The 20,812-nt window shown below is 41.6% G+C and overlaps 1 protein-coding gene across 1 annotated transcript; it reads right to left on the bottom strand.

Moving 5' to 3' along the window:
* Positions 1 to 2,301: 2,301 nt before the first annotated feature.
* LOC134747816 (interferon regulatory factor 2-binding protein-like A) lies at positions 2,302 to 11,475 on the bottom strand. Its single transcript, XM_063682454.1, has 4 exons — positions 10,487 to 11,475; positions 5,506 to 5,739; positions 4,920 to 5,161; positions 2,302 to 4,816 (listed from the first exon to the last, which is right to left on the bottom strand). Exons 1-4 carry the CDS (start codon positions 11,154 to 11,156, stop codon positions 4,691 to 4,693), a joined length of 1,272 nt encoding a protein of 423 aa, XP_063538524.1. The 5' UTR covers positions 11,157 to 11,475; the 3' UTR covers positions 2,302 to 4,690.
* Positions 11,476 to 20,812: the final 9,337 nt, after the last annotated feature.

The following is a 20,812-nucleotide window of genomic DNA, read 5'->3' as shown; positions in this document are numbered from 1 at the left end:
GGCGTATTTTCAGCAGAAAAATACACTTCCATTTTTAATTTAAAAAATAAAACGGCGGCAAAGCAAATCTTTTTTAGTTTTTTCTGTGAAAATATATACATAAGAACGTTGCTTCTGTAAAATATTTGCATTTATTGCGCCATTTTTGAGAAAAGCACTATATATGACTCGGCTGGAAGGCTACTTGCTGGCTTCGGATTCAATTAAACGGACTCCCAAGGTCGTCCGTTTAAAACGAATCCTCAGCCAGCAAGTAGCTACTTCCGAGCCTCGACAATAATGTACTATTATTTCTTAACCGTAAGATTATACACGCGCGATTTCGTGGTTGGTCCCATAGTAAAAATATAATCCCAAAACAAAACCTCCCTGGCAACGGGAATGCACTTATGTTTTAGCCATCCTGTATACATCATATTGCATATTGAGCGTTACTTCTACTTTGTCCCGCTACACGGGGTCGGCTTTCTTAACCATGCCACGCCATTTGTTGCGGTCATATACGTCATTGCATTCTAATGAGAGAATTTTCATGTTCCTTTGGACAGTCGTTAGCCATGTGGCTACCGGTCTACCGCTTCTCCTTTTGCCTGTTGCGATGGAAAGGCACTACTTCACGTCATAATCATCTGGTCTACGCATCACATGAGCATACCACCTGAGTCTGGTCTCTGTGAGTTGATCAGCAATCGGGGCCACCATTAGAGTTTAGGCTACCTCGAATATATTCATTGCGAACTTTGTCTTTCAACGTGACACCACTCGACCATCTCAGCATTCGTATTTCGGCGGTGTGGAGCTTCTGTGAGTGTATGTTTTTAGCAGTCCATGTTTCAGTGCCATATAGTATTGCCGGTCTTATTGGCAGGGACCGGACAACCCTTTCCGCGATAAAACCCTTTCAATGGGCGACACTTAAACACGGCTAACACATTGAAAGACTTTCCCTTTTGAACTGCAAGCCCATTCATACCCTTACCTTTGACTAACCCTTACCGAAAAGCTAACCAAAAATAAGGCTAGCTCTTAATAAGGGTTACCCTTATCTTTAAGCGCTTTTTATAAAGGTTTCCCTTTGCGTGAAAGAGACAGGATTAGTATATATCTACGGTAGTGTATGAAAAGGAAAGAAAATACGTGCCTAGTCAAAGAACGCCGCCGTCGCCGCCGACGATCGCTCGGATTCGAAGTAATGTGTGCTTTATGAACAAGGTAGACGACTTAAATTAGCACGCTTATATGCTAAAAGGGAAGGCCTTTATAAGGCTAACCCTTATAAGCAATATGCAAGGTGTTGGTGAGCGGATGATAAGGGTTTTGTAAGGGTATTTGGGCTACCGATTACTCAAATGTGGTAGCTTTATATAAGGGTTTTTAAAACCAAAACAAAGGGTTTCGCGTGGCAAAGGGTATGGTGAGTTAAGCCTTATGCAATACCCTTATAAAACCCCGATAAGGGATAGCGGGCCGGTCCCTGCTTATTGGGCGTTACTGTTATAAAAATACATATAATATTTTACAACTGAAGACTTTATTTTTTTTTCGGTCTAGGAAGGGAGCTTGAGCTAAGCTGGGAAGGTCCAGTTGGGAAAAGAAAAAGAAGACGGCCATAGGCACGCCGGGTTGACGACATAGTTAAGGTGGCGGGGGCCAACGGGGTATAGGAGGCCCAAGATCGAGAGAGGTGGAAAATTCTGGAAGAGGCCTTTACCTCATAAGAGGGTTCTGGTATCTCTCGTCCTGGAGTCTGGTAACGTGGCCAGCCTATCTCCATTTTTGTTTCTGGGCCGGGCTAAGTGCATCTATAACCTTAGTATTGTTTCTGATTATGGAATGCCTGATCTTATCTATTATTCTTATTTTAAGCATACTCCTTTCCATTCCCCTTTGGCATCATCTTATATAATCATCCATTTCGTCTTTGATGAGAATTTCCAGGTTTGACATGCGTAGGTTAAGGTTGGGAGATAATATGTATATGTCGTCAGAACGTCGTAAATCATTTCTTTTACTAGCCAGAAAAACTAAAATTGTATCGCGCTATCTTTATGTAAACTCATATTCTTTCCCTTAAAACCGTTTTATTATCGCTATTGTCTTAAATGTATAGTTGATAGAACTAGATGCAGAAAGTTCTGCCGTATACAAAAAATCTTCTCAAGCATAAGTCGGTAAAGCTGTGACCATAGAAAATCATACAGCAAGATTGGCACTTAGTGTGAAAAAAGTGTGTTTTTCTTAAAGAGTAGGAACGATTAAAATGGATAAGGATCAAAGGTTGTTTCAAATGAAAGTACAAAATACAAAATCACATCAATTGTATTTCACCAACATGTATATTAACATCTTAATCAAAGCATTCACTTGCTTACAGTAAGAAAGAGACGAGTCTCGTAAATTATATTCCCGTGTCAGAACGACATCTACGAACAAGTCTATGGGTACAGTACAGGCGGACTATGATCCACCAGTGTACTAAATGAGTGTTTCATAAGGTAGCAAAAACTTATTTTAAGACTAACAACAAAATACCTAGAAACACTCCCATATAAACGCCAAGAGTCTCAGAAATTTATAATTAGATAAAGATTATTGATAAGTTAAACTACTTATAAACGAATACAAATCAAAATGAACGTTTACAATGCTAATTATAATAAATCACTTAACGGGAAGACAGTATGACTTAAACAATGAATAATAATAGTGAGAAAGGCGTTGTTTGGGAAGATGGACATCCATTTAGTACACCACTGGACGACAGAAGCACACTCGTGCTTACAATAACTTGCCTTCTGGCGAGAACTAATCAAACGCTGAGCCCGCGCGGGCATTTTTCACTGATAATACTAGATTATTACCAATTTCGAATCTATCATATACACGACGTTAAGCAGTTAATAAGGTCGTTTGACAACGCCAAGCCATATTAAAATAGTAAAACGTTAAATACCAAATACGTTGTCAAACCACGTCATTGAAAATAAAAATATGCGGTAATATAAATGGGTGCAGTACCCGTACGATAATGCGTTCCGAAAATTAAGCTTCACAATACACAAACTGTTAACAAATGATCGATTAATAAAAGATTTTAGTCTGTTCCGGACGTGAGCGTCCCGTGACAAAGCAACCTTCAAAGAAGAATTAAACATCTAAAAGGCTGACAGTCCCTAGTAATACTGGATGGAAAGCCTTCAAGATCCTTCGCGGCTATTCCGTCTATCTACATTATATTTACAAGTATAAAGTATATACAACGTACGTATATGTACACAAATATGACTAAAATAAATAAATGACATATCAATTTAATTGAAATGTACTAAGACGAATGCAGCTTGAAGAGGTTCTGTCCTTCGTTTAAAAAAGTATTAACGTCGCTTGAAATGTTAGCCTCGGCACCAAATTGTAATAGATCCCTTACGGTGTTACTTCTCTAAACCAAGTCTCGATTAAATCGCTAGAACCTATTCGAACAATTAAAATGCGTAAGATTGTAAACGTTAATTGGCTGTCGTCTGATAGCCTTCGAAATTGACATACACTACGACCTGTTTAACATTATGACATACAATGATAATTACTTCACTTTATACAATTATAGCAGCGAGTTTTAAGAGTTCCTATAACGGCCGCGTGTTCGCGGTTCTGACAATTTGACATTTCACAAAATGACTAGGTACGCTCCCAACGTTGCCAAGCGATCCCGCAATACTACGCCAGCGCGGCGCGCGCGTCGCGCCGGCTCACCCCGAACAAGTAACTTATCCTTACAAAATAATCAACTCAAACACGAAAGCTCCGAGGAGCCAGAACGCCCAAAACTACAATTTTGAAAGATCATCCAATCGAAAAGAATGCTGCGACCGTGTCGCGCAAACAAACTGTAAATCCATTATCAGACCGAATTTTGTCATCGAATGCAAGACAGTAACGGAACTCGAGCCACTCTGAATAAATCGCGTCAAAGATAAAAGAAGGCTATATCGCATATTCGCATGCGGTAAATACAAATATACAGGGAGCTAGGGGCTTACTGTACAGAGTGAGGAGTGGGGACTTCCGTCTCTCGGACTACCTTTACAATCTCTTTCGACTACATACAATATGTCATGATCGTATATCGCATAATACTCGTACAGTATAATAAGAATCATCACATTAATAAATGCCAAGTTCACTATGGTTCCGGACCTAAAGGTAACTAAGAAAATGGCATCCGAAGAAATCCTGCTCGGAGCGGCAGAAACCTCCGGTCCCGCGGGGCCGGCGCGAACGTGCGCCCGAGTCGCCCCGGAGACTATACTTCCTCGAAAAATCCTTCAAACGGATATGTACTATATTCAGAATATTGCACCATCAACTCGTAGAATTAAAATTACTTTAAAATCTACCAAAGCTCCTTCGAGTCGTACAAACTCTTAATAAATAAATAAAGAGAATACGGATCCAATACACTGAATACGGCCCACATCTTCGCCGCCGCGTCGAGCTTCTAGGCTTCGACAGCTCGCGGTGACCGACCTAAATTACAAAATTGACTATTTACAACGTTATGTACAACAGTGGTATCGTCGGGTGTGGCCTAGCCACTCTCCGCGGAGCCGGCAGGCCGGCCGCGTGCCGCGGAGCGCCCCCGCTACAGCGGGAGGGACAAGAGGTAGAGTCGGGGCGCCGCTACGCGGCCCTAGGTCTCCCTCTCTTTCTTCGGCTTAAACTCCTCGCCGAGGATCGTCGCTATCTCGCCCTGCATGAACGCCCACGGAACTGTCGAGTTTGCCAATGGGCACTTTTCTCCACTTGGACAGTATACCTGGAAACAACGATACAGCATTACAGAAAAGGTTCCCATTTTATAAATAACATATAAAATTTGTGGGACTACAAAGTGCGTGTGGTATTCGAGGGTAACTCACCTCAGATCCTTGCTGTCGCTTGATGGAGTCCCGGGAGCAGGGGAAGCAGAACTTGTGGTGCGGCTGGCTGGGGCACTGCACGAAGTGTGTGTCCTCGAGGCGTTCCTGGCAGAGCGTGCACTTGAGCAGCGGGGCAGGCGCGGGAGCCGCCGCGTCCGCGCCCTCGCCCGCCTCCGTCGACGACACCGACGTCGTCGAGGACACGTGCCGCGAGCCCGACGACCGCCGCCCGCCGTTCGAGCCTGCCGGACCGGAGGAAAATGTTTAACTACCGGTACTTTAATACATTAGCTACTAGTAATGGCGCTACGATTGAATAGTCAGCAGACTGCGGGACGGTCGGGGCGCAAGCGGTCGTCGGGCGTCGGACGCCCGCCCGTGTCCGACCCGACATACGATTAGACAGTCAATTAAACGCTGTTCATATTAGAAAGCTTCTAGAATGAAACGCACGTGCGGAATGCACTTATTCTTCAATCGTTTGGAGCAAATCTCATAATGTAATAAAATTTAAGGTATTCTAGGCCGTTTATACATATGTGTACCACAGCTGGGGATCGAAAGGTTTACATGTTTTTTGTCGTACCTGATGAGTTGGGTGAGTGTTGGCTGGAGCGGCTGGCGGAGCGCTGTGGAGGAGGCTGTGGGGGCGAGCCGCCGGCGGACCGCGGGGAGCCCGGGGGCAGCGTGTCGGCCACGGACATGAGCGCGGCCATGGGCGAGGGCCCGGCGCCCGCGCCCGTCACGGGCGGGGATCCGGCGGCGCGCCCGAGAGGAGAACCCGCCGAACCGTTCGTTAGTGGCGCGCTGTTTCCGTACCCTGTATATCCAACAACATTAGTATTTATGATGCGTGTTAAAATACATATAATACGACACAATAGCTACAATAATTGAAAACAGATTTCGAAAGCTAGTTCCTGATGTTTCAGAATGTCAAACCGGTTTTGAAGCTCGGCAGACAAAAATTAAGTTAATTTTATTAAGCTCTTAAGCGAGGTTTAGACTAGCAAGAACTTGCATGCAATTTACGTTACATTGCTGACTACTAAGGTAAACTTCATTCAAATTTTTTATCAGATACCGCAAAGTAATGAAAATTGCATGCAAGTTCTTGCTAGACTAAACCTCGCTTTACACATACAACTAGTGTAAAATGTTTAAGGATAGTTGATATCATGGCGACTGAATATAAAGCAGCTTGCTCGTCGCGCGGCCATGAACTGAGAAGTGGGCACAATGACTCCAGATTTGTCGGAGGTACTTGTATTGAGGTTGGATGCTGGTGCGCTTTCTCCGAATCCCATATCCAACGTCGGATGACACATCGACCGGCGTATAGTAAACATACGAATATAATGTCTTATAAATAGTATTGTATGTTAATACTGTTACGTCGCGACTCGCGATGTGTCACTGGGAAGCGGCGCTGGCGGGCCAACTGCGCCTGTAGGCGGGTAGGTAAGTACATAATATTGGACGCTGATAGTGGAACACGGCGCAGTGTCGCGGACGCGACGTTGCCAGAAGTCGCGATATGAGGCCCACATGTGTGCGCTGTACGCGGCGTTTATCCACGCTCAAATGCGAACATGGCTATCGGAAACATGGTATCATTGTGACATTTAATAGGTAATTGTTGCTGTAACAGAGCTTAGACTACGTGACCGATATAAAAATACACAATCGTCGCGTACAATGCGCCTCGAACGTTTCAAGTTCAAGAACACGATAGACCGAAAATATACCTACATATATCATCATACTTAGTATTGTTATTGGTTGAAACTTTTCATCGGAGCGTGCGATTGCAAAACAAAGTTTAATTTATCGAGCTGCGAAAAGTGCGTGAGCACAGAATAACTAATAGTACTACCGTACAGAAAATTCACTCCTTCACAAAAACCAGATTTAGGTATAAAATTATACCTACACTCGCCGCCTGCAAGCAAAATTGAAACTTATAACCGCGCACGAACCGTGAATCTTCTTTGCACGCCGCAGTTTTATGACCGTGCTGCGAGTGTCGGCACGGGGTTGTCACTTGACAAGTTTTTGTACCTATACCTACTGATTTATTATTTTATGTAGGAATTACAAACGTTGATTCTGTAAACAAAAAATTTTTAGCCGGAGATAGTATGTCTGATTCTCACGGAAGTAGGTATGCCACAGAAGTACTTATTCCTTTGAAAATATGTCGGTCAATATAGTCCGGAATTTAAAAAATATGTTTTTTCTGCTTCCTTGTTCTTCCGTTTATTCAGACATCCGTAAACAGAACATTATCTTTTATACAGATTAGATCGCGATTTAGGTTTCGAAGCCATTGCGTATTTTCAATTTTGCGCGAGCGCCACGTGACACGACTATCGTTGCGAGCCGAGCGGCAGCCCACTGCCATACACCTTCCTGGGCGGTGCGCCGGCCAAATATACCTAAACTGCGCAGTGACACCCCCCTGGCGTGAGCCTGTAGAGACTGATATGTGGCGCGGTGAAGGCCCGGCCCATATGGCAGGGTGACGTCACCGTGTGACCTTTTTGGCCGGCGGCGCGCACTAGCTCCACGGAATGTGGTCGAGCGGGTGCCAAGCGTAGGCAGGCGCTATATTTTTTCGCCCGACGGCCTACCTACTACACTACATACGTACGCGAGCGAAAATGTCGTCACGCGACGTTGCCACGCCGCTGTGCATGCATTCACGGCGGCGGCGCCGTTTACATTACGTGGGTGTTGGTACGTAGCGTGGTGTGCGAGAGGCCGGGGCGCGGGCTCGCTTTCGAGAACGCTCAACCAGTGGGACTGGTTTCGTATTTATGGACTGAGTTAATGCACCTACCTAGATACGAGTCCGCGGCTTGCGCAAACTGTCCGCCGCCCGCGCACGTTCAATCGCTATCGTTCGTGTTATCGCTTTACGCGTGACTTCTCTATTTTTATAATAATAACCTCCATACATTGTTATTAGTAAACAACAGAATGCGTTGGGTTACATCACACGCGTTATTTCGTACACTCGTATAAAACGGTGCAGATTAGTTAAGTGAGTTTATTCCATTCCATTCCCTTCCGTAAGAAAACGAATAGCAGATAGGGTAGTAAATTCTATTGGAATAAACAACAGCTAGAAACTCATCTTTTGGTTTTTTATAACCAAATGATTGGGTATGATTGCAATGCATGATGATGCAATTTGAGAATAATAGATAAAAGACGAAATGCAGACATACCTACGCAACAAAACAAAAATCAAGGGTGCACTAAAACACGCCATGACACTGAAATGGAAGTGGGCAGGCCACATAGCAAGATACCAGGATAACAGATGAACATTGCAAACAACGAAGTGGCTTGGTTCCACTGGAAAAAGACGAGGTAGACGACAAAAGGCAAGAGGGGTCGTCAATGTTGTAAAAACACCTGGTAAAAACTGGTTGACATCAGCTCAAGACAGACAAACATGGAATAAGATGGAGGTGGCTTTCTACCCTATAGGGGCCATATAGTAATATCTATATCAACCACTTTAAAAGTATTTCAAACGTGTAACTAATTGGATGGATAAATAAAGCCATAATAATAATAATAACCGAAAATAAACCACATACTACCTATTTACTATATAGCTCTGAAGATTTTTATGACGGTTAAAGTCATACTTAGATGGGTACCAGGGCACTCCGACATTAACGGAAACGAAGAAGCGGACGAAAGGGCGCAGGGGTGTGTCTGCACCCTTTCTAGCAAGTTCGTTCGTCGGCCCAGAACCGTTCTGTGGAATCACAAGACCGGATGCATATCCTCTGCTCAGCAACTTAGAAAAAACGAGAGCAATCGATCGGTGGAAATTCTTCAAAGCACAAAAACACTCGAAAGCTCTAATAGAAGGGTTCAACAACAAAACTGCTAAGGAGCTTCTAGGGCTCAAAAGACACAAAACCTGCGCGGTGACTAGAATATTGACTGGACACTGTAAGTTGAACAAACACACGTTTCAAATTGGAAAGAAACAAGATGCGACATGCAGGTTCTGCTAGGAGTCAGAGGAGACTGCTATGCAGTATGCACATTCTCTGTTCCCGTGGACCACTAATGTCAAAAAGAAGTACCTACTTAGGGCGACACGTATTGCAACCCTATGAGGTCCAGCCAGAGCATTACGGCCCAAAGAATTTCTGAATTCAACTTCGGAATTTCCTGGATTCAACGGGCATCAGTAGTGAACTTTAAAGGGCCGTCACAATAGATCACTGCTTGGTCGACGTGGCACTCAAAGGCCCACAACACCCCAATAATAATATATGACGGTTAATACGTATAGAAAAGAAAATGTAAGTACCTCTATCATTTTCTTTTCTATAGGTATTAACTCCTTCTATCAGAAGAGTATCAAGCAAGTGGAAATCCATGCTTATCCCTCGGGAAACATGCATTATTATTGAGTAGATGATTTCCCTTATAAAACAATACTGCTAAAGTGATGATTGATGAAAAAAGTACCCAATTTTTTAATAAATACCTGCAAAAAACCAATTTAAAAGGATTGTTGGTATTTTCTTTATGTAAGTATACATTCCAAGGGAGTTGAACGTTTGCTCGAAAGTCTTGGATTTGACGATAGTGAATATTTTCGGCACATTGACGAACGCAAAAACCTGGTTATGGTAAAAATAACAGAAACCACATATTTGGCAGCAGGAGCTGGAAAAATCGAAAACAGAAAAAACTTAAATTGAGACTTTTGATGGAGCATACAAGTAATAACTAATGTAACGTCTCATCACAACTCCGGTCAAAGAAGTATACTAAATAATATTAAGGCTTATAGAAGATCCTCACGTGTTTTGAATGTTTTCGTCTAAAATGCAGCTAATCTAATACCTATATAAGTAATAATATAGCACCCCCGGACCTATCCTATCCGGCCTTCACCACTGGAGGGCTTCGTCACTTTTTCTTTAATAATATAGCAGTTTCTCAATTGACAGAAATACTGACTGCAATAATATCCCCTGATTCTAAAGGTTGGTCCACTTGTCCAGTATGATTTTACCGTTTCGATTTCCGACATATCTATATGTAGATCTATATACATATCATAATTTTAATGTGTATCTGACGACAGTCGTCAGGTCAAATGTTTCTGAAAGGAAATTATGAAGCAATTTAAACCACACCACACCAACTGTAACCACAAGAACTCAACAAACCCGAGCAACCCACGATGGAACTGGGAATAAACAACAAGGTAGAGAAATAAGTAGAGAATTTAATTGAAGTTAGGTAGTTAGTTAAGCTTATGATGCCTATCTAAGATTGTTTTAAATATGTTGTCATTTTGGAGCGAGTCTTTCTTTACATTGGCTTGAATAATAAAATGATGTAACGTGCATCACGAGGTTCATTAATGACTCGGTTAACGATTTGGCGACGATGAGTAAGAGCTTTGAGTGTTCAGTGTAACAATTAGTTTCACTTTCGTTATACTACATTAAACTGAGTTTCGAAGTCTGTTTTATCCAACGAAAGTAGCTAAGGTTGTTTTAATGATAAACGTGACTTACCGTTTGATTTGAATGATGAAGCATCAAAAGACGGTGTGCGGTGAGGGTGTTTTTCTTGTTTGAAAACGCGATCCGGGGCAAACGGAGCTGCGAGAGAGACCGCAGGTAAGGAATCGCCACGAGTTAGCGGCGGCCGAGCATGCTCCTCGAGCAGTCGCTTGGCGGGCTCGTGATGGTTCTGGTGGTCGTCGTCGTCCAACTGTCGCTTCAATGTAAGACCAGGCGCTAGCCGTGCGCCACCGTGCGTCGGCAAGTGGTGTGCCGGCAAGTGCGCTAGCCTTCGACCTTCTAGCTCCTCACGGCGACCACCATATTCCGCCAGAAGGCCAGCGCTAGCCGTCGGACGTGGATGGTGTAGGGTAAATGCAGTCGTAGGCGCATGGTGAGCTGGCGGCGCTGGTTGTCCTCTAGCTGCCGTCTCGGCTCCATTTTGGTGGGCCTCCAGAGGTGCCCGATGGGCACCCTTGGCATGTGTCGGGCCGCGACCCTCCTGGAAGCCATGGGCGCGCTTTAACTGCCGCGTCGAATCCAGGACCACCTCGATCCTGTCCGCGCCCTCGTAGTTGACGCACCCTCGGCAGACCGCCTCCGAGAACTCGTGCAACATTGCCCACGGCATGCGTGGCAAGTCGCACAAGTAGCAGTGCTGCCTTTTCTGCATAACCGACATCTCGCCGCCGTGTGTGGAGCGGAGCGCGAGAGATCGGTTTTCTTCGTTTCTCTTGTAAATTGTCACAGATTTATTGAACCGATAAGAAAAAACACTGTCACCATGTTACACGGGCACATAGAATTCACATTAGTTTCCGCGGATGCCGGGTGTCGGGTGTGTCAGCGCAGGAAAGGCACTCGCTTCGTGAGCGGGTCGAGGAGAGACTGAGCCGGGGTCGCGGCGTCGCGCGGGAGCGTGGGGGGCGGCTGGCGGGGCGCGGGGCCGGGCGGCCATTATCGAGCGGTGACGTCAGCGCGCGCAGCACGACGACGCGGCGAGGACGAGCCGTTAGCCGCGACGCGGATGTGCCCGCCACGCAGCCCGCCGCAGCCCGCAGCGCTCGACCCGACCCCACACAACACAACAACCTTATCGTACGATTATGAGACCGTTGGATGCACTACACTGCGATCATTGCCGAGCCAGATGCAACGCATGCAAAAATTATGCAGTTTGTTATGACAGTAATTATTATATTATGCCGAGCATCTGCGATTTAATAGATGACCCGAATCCAATGCGAATACATTAGGTAGGTAGTTAATTTTAATAACAAGGCAATACGATCAAGACACAAGAAATCGAGTAGAAAGACAGTAAGATAAGAGCGCTGCAAAATTGAAAACAAGTTGCCTGCGTAAAAAACCAATGAACACGGAGATTCATCCTTTGTCCATAAAAGCTCGAAAAGCTTTGTTTTAACTTCAACTTGTGCTTTATTATTTGTACATAGCAAGAAAGTCAAATTATGAGAGTACGGATTCTTAGATTCTAAGATTTGTACATATGTAGATGAATTTGGGTGTATCTATATAGAATATAGGAATGTAGAGTTGAATCACTATAACATTCCCCAACTGATAACCGGAGTATAACAACTGAACAAGTAATGCAACCAGTTCTGTACTGAAGGAACAAGGTGAGGGAGAAATTTTCTCCAAGATTACATCAGTAAATGGGTATGTGCAAGCAAACCGCAGTATGGTGAATCACGCGCTAAAGCCGCATTCCGTCGGGCCTTCGATTCCGCTAAGTAAGTATATTCAACGAAAGTAAACAGCTGCTGTTGTAGAATAACAATTAGTGTTAACGCGTATTATACTCGACGAGCTCGACGCATTAAATTTCAATCTATTCTCGGTCGGTTTCCTTTCGGACGGCTGCATTCTACTTATTATTACTAAGAACCACGAACGGAACTGGCTGGAAGACGGGAACGGGGTACGCCGGGGCAGAATGAGGGGGCGGGGGACGCGACCGGTGTGGCGGCCATCTTGAGACGTGACGTCACGTGACGAGTCAGCCGAGCGTGCGGCGTGGCAACGTTGCATCGCTCATCGCCCGCTCTCTCGCTATGTTGCCGTTCTATTGTGCTATAGTAATAACGCAGCGAAGCAGCTTATCGCTTTTTTGTATGCCACTGAGTGAGGATCTGAGAAAAAACAGTTATGCGGCCAGGTAAACGCGGTTGACGAATGGGGATACACTCGAATTTCGGCCAGATAAATCTCATCGTGCAGTTTGTTGGCACAAAAGAAACAGCGTATTGAAACTGTGTCAACAGTGTCAACACATTCATTCCCTGACGATCTGTCGCTGAGAGATAAGCGTGCCACGATAACGTAGAGTCAATGTACCTGCAGATATTTTAACTATCTTTATAAAATATGTTAAAGCCAATACACCAATCATTAAATTTAGGACGAAATTGAATTAGCTCCACTGTGATCCTGCGATTGTAAAAGGCCGGAGTAATGAGTAATGAAGACCAAATTGTGTTTGGGGGGCAAACTAAGTCCTAAAGCAGTTAATTTCCGTTTTTCCCTTTTAGCAATTTGGATGACGTTGAATTTTGCAATCAAGTAATCAAATTTGACTTTGGACTCGTTTTTCCGACGCGGATGGAGGCATAATTCGATTTGGTTAAAGCAAATTCCGGCAGGTGTCTCGGTGCTGTCGCTAACTTAGTTAGTGCTGGAAGCGAACATTGGCGTGAGCTCCATGACTTCGTTGTTAGCTGAAACTCTACTCCAATTTTTAAACATCCGCTTTGTAACACTGATATCTGCAATGCGTTGTTTCGTGACAGTAAAAGGAAAATTATTACATGCTGGTGGAATGTCTGAACATATAAGTGATTACATTACATCTGACACATTTATGGCGCGGACAGTATCGACCCGAGAGGCTGCGGGCCAGGACGCGCGGACCCCGGATCCTGAGCACGCCTGCGCGAATTTATTTGGTCAATCACGTGCCAGCGATGTTTATTTACATCTAGATGCTTATCAATGCTTATACACACATCTACATTTTAATCAAGCGAATTCATTTCATTTTCCAACTTAGGTTCCCTTCATGCATGCGCCTATTGATTTTCCACTTTGTCTTCGTTCTATTAAACGTCTTTGTCACAACATCGTTTATCATCATTATCAGCAACTTTAGCAGATGAGTTATCGAAATGAATATTAACAACGGCATCATCGAACGTAACGGCGCAAGTTACTTTAGCAATTGTTCGTTGATTACGTGTAAAAGTCAACAGTACTTTGGACTCGCTCCAATTACTAAATCATCATTCGCATTAACTTTATCGCATGTAATCTCAAGCGTATCGTTGATAAACATTGTTACTGTTTTAATGATGCGCAAAAAACATTAGAATGGTTAGGAGGATAGCTGTCCCGTCCCATCACGTACGGGGAATCGATGGCGCGGCGCCTGCGCGGGCCAGCACCCTGGAGCACGTGTCAATGTTTATTTACGTTCCGAGCACGTAGGTACGGCTAATTTGTCATCTCTAGCGTGTTATGTGTTGATTCTGCAGCGCGCTAGAACACCAGCGCTACAGGAATGTTTTAATCTCTAATCTTCTTTGTTTTAATACGTAAGGAGCAAAGTAGAGTCAATACGAAAAGTACTCATACTTGCAAACTCGTAATACTATAATTATTAGTGATAACATCTTCTGTTTGCGCGACTATTACCAATTTAAATCAGCAAATCATGCTCATAAATTTAATTTTAGTACGTAGTTAAAAATAGTCAAGTCAAAACCATGCATAAAATAGTTATTTGTTTTACAAGGGGGCAAAGTTGTTGTTTAACCTCTCGTGCTAATATTGATAATTTTATACCCGAGCAAGCGAAAGATTCGAGATTCGAGATAGTGGTTCTAAAAATGGAACCTTGAGCGTTGCGAGGGTTTCAAGGCTCGAGGGTTAAATGAATTTTGCAACCGAGTGAAACAAAATTTTTCACCAGGAAAATACTAACTGTAAAATATCAAACAAAATTAAAGTAAATCGATTCGAAATGAATGTTATTAAATATTTATCATTGAAAATCATCATTTGAAAGTCAATTCTACCAGCAAACATAAGAAAACAACTCAAAATTTGCATTTGATTACTTTGCCTCACATGCGAATAAAATGCAACTTTCTTATCAGTTTTTTAAAAGAGCCTTTTCCAGCTGGTGTGGTGAAAAATTGTGTAAATGTTTAATTCTAAAACGTAATCACACCCGTAACAATCCATTTATAAATGACCAAACAGGTGGCAAAACGTGATACAAAAATAAAGCGAACTTAGTTAAAGCAATTAAGGTGACAAACAGATAACCAGATTGACAACGTAACTGCAACGACACTTCTGGCTCCGAAGTATTTTAAACTATTAATGGATTCGACAGACGTCAAAACTCAGGTGCAAGTAATTAAGAAACAAGAATGTTAAGGTTTTAAAATAACTCCAATAGGACTGGTCTCTATAATACAAATTTACCTGGTAACCCGTTATGCTGGTTACGGTTCTGGTGTATTCGGTGTGGAAGGTTGTTGTTGCTTATAATACCAAGGTTTCTGTGATTAAATCCAAAAATAGATGATGTTTTTAGTTTTTATTGCATAACTGAAATTGGTATTAATGAAGACAGGATGTTATTTAGACCAACAAACAGGTTCGTCGTCGTCGATCTCTTAACAAGAAGGTTTCCGAATTTATGTTAAACTACACACCAGGATGACTTTAGGTTTACACTTACACAGAGACGATTGGGTCATTTGGTACAGTAGTGAGCCACAAAGGACTGAAAATATAACGTTCAGAAGAACGTAATTTTTAAGGGAAAGAACCACATATAGGTAGACCACAGTGACCACGCACTACATCCATATATAATAGCATTTTTTTCGTTGATCCATTTATAAATAGTGGCGAGCCTTGGGGGAGGCCTATGTCCAGCAGTGGACGTCTATCGTCTGACATGATGATGATGATGATTTATAAATACCTTGTTTAAATTGTGTGGTAGTAAAAAAGAAAACAAGAATATCTGTGGATTTTCTCTATTACTGAAGTAGTCAAGAATCGCGAGTAAACTACTACATTACTGCTTTGTAAGATAAGACACACGTTTTCTTAAGGTCAATGCTAACTTTTATTATCAAACTAGATTGTCATACTCGTAAAACGGTTATTTGCGTGTACACAACCAAAACTAGCGTTACATCAGCGGAGTATTGATCCGTGACGTCACTCCCCCCGGTAAACCCTGTTTATGCCTGCCGTCTGCTAGCTCCCAAATTTTACAAATAACATCGCCATCGGCACAGATCACGCGTGAAGTGAGAGTAAAATTTATAGGATACCATGTTACACTCGTATTGTTATGTCATTGACGAAATTGTTATCAAACTTTGTTGGTTCAGATTTTGAGCTGTATTTTTCCCTCCAGACTCCGCCTTTAAATTCTTACGTGTAAAATTACTTATGTGACCTAGGTACTACATTGTCAAGCTTTTTTTATTTTGAAATAATTTCTGTGTCAGACAAAAAAAAATGCTTTACGAGATACCTTGAAAAACACGATTCTTACGATGAAAGGGAAGTGTTTATACCACGACGGCTTGCAATGTCTGACGGTTTCCAATTCCGGAACTGATTTTCGATATGGGTTCCAATTCCGGAACTGGTTCCGGAATTAGGGTTCATCATATTTTTATTAGATTTTTTTTTTATAAAAAACAATAAAAAAAGAGAAATTCTGATACTTTACGTTTATTAAAGACAGTATTGCTTTAGTGGAATTTATTTGAAATACTAATATTTTATTTTTTAGAAAATATTAATAAATTAAGTACTGCCGTCTTTGCATCTCTTATTTTAGCACCTTATTAATTGGTCACTTTTATTCACTTCAATCATACGGCGCAATTATTTGGGGAAACTACGAATGCTGGCAAACCATTTGATGCCTAATTTTATATAATGTCTATATATAACGGCTTTCTAGTTCAAATTAGCTTAATCACTCTTGCTTTAGCCTCCATACAATTACCACCACTTCTACACCCTTTAACCGTTTTCGTGAACTGTACCTCGTAACCAGTACCTATAGATTACACGTTTACTTCAAATCGAAGTCTTTTTATTTGTCGTCGAGACCTGCACGGCGGCTACAGGCATTTATTGTGTTAAGGTATAACGATTATTTGTTCCTGAGTTAAGGTTGTTTTCTATGTATTCAGCTATACCTATTACCAACCTAAATGATTTCATTAATAGCGCTTCATTACAGCCTGGCGAGAAAAAGAAGCGTCAAGTAAATTTCCTGATTGCTTTTTCTAATAAAGTGTAAAATAACAACTGTAATGGCTCATAGAATTAATGCAAAACAGTGCTTTACATACTTAAACGTTACGCTTTCCAAGTTTGGTTTTTCCTTACTAGTTCCTATTGAATATATATTGTTATTAAAATTATTAGTTCCTAATTCAGAAAATAGTGTGCTGCTACAGGAACCGTGCATGCGTGCGTGTTGAGGAAACGTCTTTCTGAATTGAGAATAAAATATCCAAATATTTAAAATTTTAATTCAAAGGTTTTAGGTAGGATTCTGGGCAAGTAAATGTATGATTTTGTTTTGCTTTAGCAAGTATCAAAAGTAAAAAAATCGATGGTTAAGTTAATGAGGCATGTTAATGCATGCTGCTAGACTTCAGACTTATTGTCAGCAACGGCTAATAACACCAGCTTAGTGTAGTTTCTTGGCTATTTTCAATAGTAATCGTATTCGAATTTAAACTAAACAATAATTTAATTTTTAGTAATCGTATTAAAATCTAATAAAATTACTTAAATCCAATTCCGGAATTTTCGATATTCAGTGGTCTCAATTGCGGAATTATAGTATCGGACAATTTGTCCGAGATTCTGGAATTTCGAAATTCCGGAATTCCGGAATGCAAGCCCTGTCCACGAGGACCACGAGTACATGATAAGATTTCGTAACTTTTGCTGTGTAATTCTATGAAACTGTTTATACTGTGTTTGAATTTAAATTAAAACATTCTAACGAATTCAGTGCTGTCTGTCACAGGCCCAATAATTCCTTTTATTAGTTAATTTGAGTTAATGCTAATTTATTTCCTTTAATCAAATTGAAATTTTCAGGAAACGCCAATTCAGCAGCATCCAGTAGAGTTGAATTGACACTAATAAGTGGCTAGATCAGCAGGAATGTCGCTCTAAGTGATCAACGATGACATTGATGACTGCGAGGAAGTCCTTCGCAATGGCCACGTCCTCTTTATCATACGCTAACATGACTACATTGTATCAATACCTGACCTATGCTGTATTCATTATATATTATTTCTTCTAACCTTACCTAACACAATAATTTCCCAAAATCATCATCTTCTACATGTGCCTTTTTATGACTGAGTTATGAGTGAGTGAGTTATATTTGACATTACGTGAAACACAATTACTTCAAATTTACTAAATGGAGGAGGAAAAGAACGTCATTATTGTTCCATTTTCATTGTCTTTAGGGTACAGCGGTATCTACACTATCTACGAGGGGAGGTACAAATATTCGCGGAATGAAGTACAAGGAGGTAAAATGGTACAAAACCTCTTTGCTTATCTGGTATGGGAGGAACTCTATAGAAAAAAAAATGTCAATTCAAAACCGTCATTTGTTTTAAAGATATCGCCCTTCAAACAATTTTTTTTTTAATTTTTTTAACGGACTATGTAGCAAATTGAATATCGTGCCTTGATAAAATTTCTATCGAAGCAAGGAAAACATCCGCAACTTATAATTAATGAAATGAAAGCCGTCTACGGGGACCAGTGCCCTGCTAAAACCATGATTTAGAAGTGGCATGGCCTCTACAAACATGGCAGAGAGTTAATTGAAGACGACCCTCGCCCAGGACGGCCGATTGAAGTCACATCGTCGGATATCATATAGTTGAAAAACTCGTACTAGAAGATGCTCGACCAAAAAAAGAAACTGCATTAATTGGTGTATCTGATACAACAATTTTGAGGATCCTACATGACTATCTTGGCATGGCGAAAGTGAGTGCTAGGTGGGTACCGAGAATGCTCAAACCGCAGCAGATGCAACAACGAGTTGAAGCATCGAAGCAATTTTTGAATCTGTGCGGTGACAATTCTACCCACATGTTAGAACGAATTGTGGCTGGAGATGACACTTGGGTTCATCATTTTGAACCTGAGTCGAAACAAGAGTCTATGCAGTGGCATAAGAAAGGTGCACCACCTCCGAAGAAGTTCAGGGTATCAGAATCGGCTGGAAAGGTGATAGCTACGATTTTTTGGGATTCAAAGGGAATTATCATGATCGACTACAAGGACAAGGGTGTTACTATAACTGGGACATATTATGCAATGCTAAGACTACGTGAAGCCATTAAAGAAAAAACGCGGGGAAAACTGTCAAAAGTGTCAAAGGGTGTGTTGTTATTGCACGACAATGCACCGGTTCACAAGAGCCATGTTGCGACTGCTGCTCTTAACAGGTGCGGCTTCGAATCGCTGGTTCACTCACCCTACAGCCCGGATCGGGCTCCCAGCTATTATTATATGTTCCTAAATAAAATAAAAAAGAATAAGGAAACATTTTTTGTGACGAAGAAGTGAAGGAGACTATTTCGGCTTATTTTGAAAGCAAAGATAAAAAATATTTTTTTGATGGTATACATAAATTAATTAGTCGATCTGAAAAATGCCTTAAACTTCTATTGTTTTATTTAATTTGCAAATACTTCATTCCGCGAATATTTGTACCTCCCCTCGTAAATCCAAACGTTAGCAGTAAGTTTGACAACGAAAGGTGACGAAAGCATGCGATCGCATGTAGTTTTATGTAGAATACTGCGTAGGTGCATCTACTCAATTTACTCAATTAATTGCAATATTCGCGGCCGTTTTTATTCCCGATAAGACCATCTGTATTATACTTTTGACTTTTGTCAAGCATTATGACCTGCTAATGTCCATATATATACAAAATATTGTTCATTACAAAGTGTAATGCCGATCAGTTTCAGTATTATCTACTCAAGAAAGGAAAGAATGTCTAAAAGACATTCCCTCTTCCTCAATAATACCGCTACTTTATACCTTAGTTTTATTATACAGAGGTACTTAAGTTAAAAAGAACTTACTCTTATGTTTTAGGGTTCCGTAGCCAAATGGCAAAAAACGGAACCCTTATGTCTGTCTGTCTGTCTGTCCGTCCGTCCGTATGTCACAGCCACTTTTTTCCGAATACCATGCAAACTTCCACCGAAAATTGGTTTGAACGAGATCTAGTAAGTATTTTTTTTAATACGTCATAAGTGCGAGAATCCGACTCGCACCGGGCCGGTTTTTTATGGATTTTTAAAGTAAATTATTTCAAATATTGAAGCAAAGCGCTAGTTGATCAAGCTTTTGTTACGCAGGTTAAATATCTAGACCTATCGTAACGCGCGATGGTCGTTTACCCCAGACAATCCACCGCACCGCTGGGGTGACGTTTAATCTCCTGGTATCGAGCGGGGAGGCGGCGCAGCGCGCAGGCGCCGAGACATTGATCCTCTAGCATTATACACCTACTGGGAGGCATCATAAATGTTTATTGGCAGAGAACAGAAGTTGCAGGCAATCATTACTAGCATGAACTCCGTGGTCTTTAATAGTACCAAAAACTGCGGCATAATCTTACAGGCAGATAAGCAGGGAAAAGAATCATTTAGAATCATTTATTCATCAATTGTGCATTACAGGTAATGAATACAGGTGTTACAGGCAGATAAGCAGGGAAAAGAATCATTTAGAATCATTTATTCATCAATTGTGCATTACAGGTAATGAAAACAATTTGTTCTCTGTAATATGTCTTGCGACGTACAATGATTTTGGTTACCTAGCGCATGCAATATTATTAGAAATGTCACTATATTTAAGTACAGTTTTACAGTACAAAAAGTTTCGAAAGAAAATAAATAACTTATAAGTAGACAAATTTTAAAAATGAGTTTTGTCGTCAAGTGTATATTTGAGCATTGTTTACAACAAATGCATTACAAGTATTACAACGTGCATAAAACTGAAATATATAATAGGTAATTGTATAATTTTGAATGTGCATACGAATATCAACATCTAACAATACCGTTGTTGTTAGCAAATCACCACCACCACCACCGTCAGATACATGGGACCGGCCTAGGAGCTCAACTGCTCACAAATATCTGAACACGCCTCTATTGTCAAGGCGTTAGACTGCGGGTTCAGATATTTTTGAGC

This window comes from Cydia strobilella, chromosome 15 (assembly GCF_947568885.1).
Source record: "Cydia strobilella chromosome 15, ilCydStro3.1, whole genome shotgun sequence".
In the NCBI taxonomy this organism is placed as follows: Eukaryota; Metazoa; Arthropoda; class Insecta; order Lepidoptera; family Tortricidae; genus Cydia; species Cydia strobilella.
This window is presented reverse-complemented; position numbering and strand designations above follow the sequence as displayed.